The 6392-nt window shown below is 45.9% G+C and overlaps 1 protein-coding gene across 4 annotated transcripts in view; it reads left to right on the plus strand.

Moving 5' to 3' along the window:
• usp31 (ubiquitin specific peptidase 31) overlaps positions 1–1552 on the plus strand; it is a 29884-nt gene extending 28332 nt beyond the window's left edge. For 3 of the 4 annotated variants that reach the window (XM_029246705.1, XM_029246706.1, XM_029246708.1), the window contains one exon: positions 45–1552. In XM_029246705.1, the coding sequence (XP_029102538.1) occupies positions 45–1504 (1460 nt within the window). In that variant the 3' untranslated portion in view covers positions 1505–1552. The remainder of the gene's footprint in view (positions 1–44) is intronic. The other variant, XM_029246707.1, reaches the window with a different exon arrangement.
• Positions 1553–6392: the final 4840 nt, after the last annotated feature.

Genomic DNA, 6392 nt, shown 5'->3' on the forward strand with positions numbered 1-6392 from the left:
GCTATCAGTGCATTAGTTTAAACCTCTCTGTCTTTTCTGTTAAGGAGGATTCTCAACCCGGCCCTTCGTGCGGAGCGTCCAGCGGCAGAGTTTTTCTTCGCGGTCGTCCACTGCCAGCCCTCTGGCTGTCAGCGAGAATGGGAGCAAGCCCTCGTGGTCGCTCTCGGCCAAACTCCAGATGAGGTCCAACTCCCCGTCACGCTTCTCCTTAGACTCCCACTCATCGCCCACTCTGGAGCGGATAGGAGAAGCGTGCGACGACAAGGTCTCCACCTCATGTTTTGGCAGCTACAGCAGGCATGAGCGCCACTCTGGGGGCAAAGCGCCTCTCGCGGCGGTCGAGGGCGTCACCAGCGATGAGGGTGACGGCAGGAGGTCCGTGGATGAGGCCTACTGCAAAGCCCCACCGCAGTCCGGCAAGAAGAGCTCCAGGGCTGAGCCAGAGAACAACAATCAGGCCACCCCGGACACGGGGATGTCCTCCAAGGAACCAAAACACCGCTCTGGTTCGGGGGTGTCCTTGGCCAAGGCCGACGGCACCGGTGCCAAGAGGGGCTCTGCCAAAGCTTCGGTGGAGCCTGAGAAGAGTTCAAAAAAGCGCCAGCCGTCCTCTACTGCCTCCCAGGTGTCCTTGAGTCCTCAGGTCAAGGGTTCCACCAAGGCATCCACTTCCAAGGACAAGAGTGACTCTGGGAAGAGCGGCAAGGCGTGTCCTTCAGGAACTCCTACCAAGAAGGATCCCGCCCAGGACCAGGGGGCCGTGCTCTCGGCGGCGTCCCAGCACAGGCAGCGGCTGTCGTCGACGCCGCAGTCCTCCGCCTCCCCTTCCCCCACCAGGAGGAAGACCCTGTCGGGAGCAGACCGGAGCTCGGCGTCTGGCAGGAGCCGGCTAGCGGAGCGGAGCGCGAGCCGGGACTTGGCGAGGGCCAGCGCCTCCACGGAGAAGCCTGGTGTAGTGGCGTCGCGCGGCAGCAGTACAGCACGCTCTTCCCTCGCCCGCAGCTCGGAGGGAGGCAGAGTGGTGAGGAGCTCCAGCAGCAGCTCCTCGGTCACGAGCCTGCGCTCCTCCAGCGTCTCATCCAGGGACCTGCGAAGGAACAGTAAGTCTGAGGACAAGGGGCTGTCCTTCTTCAAATCGGCGCTCCGCCAGAAAGAAACGCGGAGATCGGCTGATTTTGGCAAGACCGCCATGCTGGCAAAGAAGTCCTCTGAGGGGACGGCCAGGCCGAGCGCCGACGCTAGAAGTGGCGCGCTGGGGGCGGGAGAGGGCTCAGGTAAGACGCTACGGCAGGTGTCCCCAGAGCCGCAAACAGCCAAGGAGTCCTCGAAGGCCTCTAGCCCTGTGAAACGCTCTCTGCTGCCTGCCAGCAAATCCAAGTCTTCCTCTCCTGAGCTGCCTCAGTCTCCCGGAAACGGTAAAAAGCCCACCGATAAGACCACGTCCTCTGGAAAACTTTCTTCCAGCATGCAGTCGCCCGCACGAGCTACACCGAAGCATCAGTGATATTTCGTTTGCAGCTTTTTTTTCCTGTGATGAAGCTTTTTTTTAATGTGCCTGATAACTATATATATATATAATATATATATATATATATATATATAGTTTTCTTTCTTAGGAGGAAAAAATTTACTGTAAATTATTAAAGCCTTTATATCCTGCCATCAGACCAAATAACGGATCTGGTTCAAGTAGATTTGGTACAAGAGTCTACCACTGTAAAGCTAAATGTTTATCATAGAGTGTGTTTTTAAAAAGCACTTGATATTTTTCATTTGTGTGGGAGAATGGTATTGGTGTGTGTTTTACAGACACACACACACAGGGTATGTATAATACACACACTTGCTGTTATTATAGTTTGTAGCAGGTAAGTTTCTCTGATTTGTATATCTAAGGCAGAATGCGAGACTCGAACGGTTGGAACGGTGTGATGACGCAACACCCTATCATATCACCTCTCGGAAAGGTTGTTTTCCTTAAACGTAGTGCTGTCTGAAGGGCAATATTTCACAGTTTTTTTTTTTTTTTTTTTCTTTCTTTGTTGGATTTGCTGCTGTTTTCTGTTACACTTGCAGAGTTTATTGATCCTGCCGAAACTAGGACAATTAAAGAAACGTGGCACTGTCTGCGAAGGGAAGTGTTTGCCAAACCCAGACAGCCTTATCCGGATTAGTACATCTATTGAGCGTAGTCTTCAGAAGGAGTCCTCCAGCCAGCGGTGGGACCGTGCGAGAGACTTTGTTTTTATTTTTTTTCCACGTGGAAAAATGGCTGTTGTTCATAAAGCAGCAGAACGCGGTACACTTCAAAAACAGCCCAGATCTTTTGTTTTTTCCCCAGAAAATATTGGATTTTTTTTGTAAGAATTGCTACCAGTTGTGGATCTTACTCTGTGATTAAGCCTTTGTGTGGGTTAGTGTGTTGCAATATACTTTCCCATCTGAGTAATGTTTCCCAGATACCTGCACAATGCACTCCCCTCCTGTGGGTCAAACAGAATGACCCATCTGGGAAACCACCCATCCTGCAGCCAAGTGCCTCCAAACTACGCCCCTGCCCATGGAGATATCCTCTGGAAGCTGATCTTTATTCCATTGCTTTGATCAAGCAGTTGGCAACTGCAGGGCAGCGACAGGTCCTTTCAGAGACGTCCTACACTTGGCTTCATGCTCAGTGAGCAGATCTTTCCCCGTAACTTACTGTGGTGCTGCAAAGAATTAGGCACTAATTCTAAGCTTAATTAAAATAAATTAATCACTTAGGCAGTGGCATATATTACATATTTAATTAATAACAAAGGTTAATTATCACTGTATATTCCGCATTTTAATTGACCAAAGCGAACAGAATATAGGAGAAGCCTCGTTTTTAATCAGTGCAGGTGTCTCGCAGGTATTGACGGCAATGTCAGATATGTAGGGTCTCATTAGGAACTCGCTCGACACCTCGGCGAGTCCAGAACTCCGAAGGAGAAGCGGCGGGAAGTGGGGGCGGGGGGCACATTTCTTACAGTTTGGATGCTCACCGACGTCTTCACGTAATCAGAAGGTGTTGCGGAACAGGGATTAATATTTTTAACCGTTACCACTCACTTTTCCTCCTGTCCTGCATTTCTCCACGTGCTGATTTAATGCAGTTAAATTATTCTGTTCTTATACAGTATGTACCCTATGTTATGAATGTTGCACTTGTAAGAAATGTAATTTATGTGCTTGTGACTTTAAATATATATTTATACATGAAATCTCATTAGGTTGAAATCAAACGTTTGCACATAAATTTTGTATGTTACAGGTTTTTTTAATGATGTGTATATGATTAATTATAGACTAATGTAAAAGCAATAATATACTAATGTTTTTATTCTCAATTTTGCTTCACAATCTTCCCACCTGCTGTTATTCTCTCAGAGTCAGGTGGGTAACCCTTCCGTTTCTTCCCTCCTGCAAAGTGAAGGTGTAGATGTTTGTATACTTGATGCATGTGACGCTTTCTGCTGGCGGGGTTGGCAGCGCAGCGGCGAATGTTGGCTTCCCGAGCGCAGTTCGCTTCACGCTCCCCTCGCTTGGCTGCTAAGGAGGGACGTAAAGGGACGGCCCACCTTGCGTCGGTCACAGTGTGCACCGGGGTGACCCCCGCGGCGCTTCGGCTCGGAGTTTTAATACGTTTCCCAGCAGCTGCTAGGGTTCAGCCAGTGGGAAGAGGCGCAGTGTGCGTCCTGAGTTTTTTTTTTTTTTTGAATTTTTTTTTTTTGAATTTTTTATTATTTTTTCTAAATAAAATAAAAATAAAAAAAAAAACAAGGTATTTCAGTTGGGCTGTCCCCAGTGGCATAGGGGGATGGGGAAGGTGGGGTGACAGTGCCGCCCGCCACCATCTCCAGCCTGCCCCCAAAGTGTGACCACGACAGCTGTCACAACAGACCTCCCTCCCGACAGCGCCGTAACCACGAGGAACGGTCCACGTTGACGGCGGCGACAAAGACGGAAGAAGCGGCATTTCGCTGCTTGACAACACCCCTCCGCGCGTCTGCCAGAAATTTTCCAGTTTAATTCGACATAATTTTCTGTGCAACTATCACCCGATCTGTGATTTATGAAAGTGTAATAAGCAAATTAGCCCAAGCGTCTAAGTTGGGACCTATAAGCAGAGTTGGCAGAATGCGTCTCGTTTGCTTGACGACACACTTGTAAGCAAATGGACTCGGCAGTGACTTGATGGATGAGCCATACTGTGAAGTATTGCCCTTCTGCTTGCACCAGTGACCGCTCTCCTCTCCATGTGTGCCGTCTGCCAGTGCTGTACTTTCTCGCACAAAACCATTCTGCTATGTGGCGTATCGAAGGCCTCGGATACGAGGGGAGGGGAAAAACACACAAAACGCTATTTGGGTTTGAGGAACACGAATAAAAACGAATAATTCGAGGGTCGCAAACATGCAGGCCGAAGGTAACTTTTGAGCGGAAACGGTCCTTTCCTCCTGCTCGTGGCCTTTGCGCTGCGATTCCTCGCTGCTGGCCGTAAGGGCCGATGCAACGGGGACCCGAACCCGGCGGCCGACCGCGTGGCTCCCGAGTGACACTAGAAGCCGCGATGCTGTCCGAAACGTGCGCTTTTCATTTTGTACGCCGCCTGCCTGCTCTCCCTGTCACTGTCGATTTGTCCAGTGGAATTAAAATACCATTACAACTATTGTGGTCCATTTTGGCTTTCGTGTCTTAAGAAGAGCAAGGAGCTTGTCGATGCACTGAATTAAACTCGGAAGAAAAAAAAAAAGAAAAAAAAAATGCCGTTTAAAGATTTATGGAAGCAATTCTGCATGATTCTGCTGATGCATGCACTAAACTATGCAAGCGACTGTTGCTAATGGCTGCACTGAGAAAGTGAAAGATTGCTAATGTATAGGACCAGTGTATATTTGCATTGTATTTTTCCAAATCCTAGCGACAGAGAGCATGAAGTGTCCTCTGTTTTTATTTGCACAGTTTGCATCTGCTCTCAGATCGATGTGTGAGAATGATACTGATTTAATACCTGTTTGCATTAAAAAAAAAAAGAAAAAAAAAAAAAAGCCCAGTGGTTCCTCAGCAAAATGTGTTCTGTGTAATACCTTTTCAAAAAATTTTAATACGCATTACTGAAGGCTCGACTAAGGCCCTTATAGCCATGTTCGTTTGTTTGTACTGCAAAATATCAACTTTTTTCTCTAGCGCTCCATCATTTATCGTTATTTACATCTTTCTTTGTTGTCATGCAAAATACTGCTGTAAAGAACAAGGTATTACTGGTCCGTCCCACCCGTTATCCATCTGAACAGCTGCATGAAAGGACCTTCTTGTCATCCTGTGTGTCTGATGCATGTCCAAACAAACCCTCTGAAACGTTTCGTTTCGTTCTGCACCGTGACCGCGTTCCACATGTTCCAGTTGTGTCGGGCAGGTCATGGAGAGTTGCTTACGAATACCGTGTTTTTTTAAATTTTTTTTATTTTTATTTTTTAAATGATCACCATAATATGGTAGAAACATTGCCTTTTCAGTTGATCTGATTCTCTCCCAAGTGCTGTCGGGGGTTGAAAAGCTGGTTTCCTGCTTAATTTAGAAAGCTTATTCCCATTATATTATTTCCACGTAGGCATACAGAAATTAGCTAGTTTTTTTTTTTTTTTAAATTAGATATGTATTTAGTTGTTCAGGATAAAGCAAATATACCATCATGCTGTGCACTATAGAAATGGGTACCGTCATTTTAGGCTATTTTTTTTTTTTTTTTTTTTTTTTTTTTTTTATGTTGTATTTTGTATGGCAGAAGAAATAGGTCTTCCGAAAGGTCATTTTAAATGATTCTCTGGTCTCCACTCAACAACTATGATATAACTCTAATTTATTTGGGTCAAGTGCATGACACTGCATCCTTTCCTTTTTTTTAACATTAATTTATTTTTAATACTAAAGAGTTTACACTTTTATTATACAAATTTTTTAATCTTTTTTTTTTTTTTTTTTATGTTTTCCGAAATGCATTTCTTTGAAAGAGAAACTGTTTGTACACATGACATTGGTTTACCGATGCAAGATCTTAAAGGTAATAAAACCAGAAAAAAGCGACCATTTTTTTGTTTTGGCTTGTTTCTATATGCTGCAGTTATTTTAATAGTTTCCCTTCTGTATTTGTGATTGTGGTTAAGGGTTTCTTCTGGGCCCCGTTGGCGTGTAAAGCTGTGCCTCCACTAGAGAGCACTCTTCTCTCACCATTTCTTTCAGTTCCATTGCTTTGTTATTCTTTTTAAGGCTCGGAATATGCTCAACGGATCATTTTCATTAATTTCTTGTTTCATTAATTTCCGTCTGAAAAGGCTCCGGTCGTATTATGTGACTGATTTCCACGCGAA

The sequence above is a fragment of the Scleropages formosus genome, chromosome 20 (assembly GCF_900964775.1).
Source record: "Scleropages formosus chromosome 20, fSclFor1.1, whole genome shotgun sequence".
Taxonomy (NCBI): Eukaryota; Metazoa; Chordata; class Actinopteri; order Osteoglossiformes; family Osteoglossidae; genus Scleropages; species Scleropages formosus.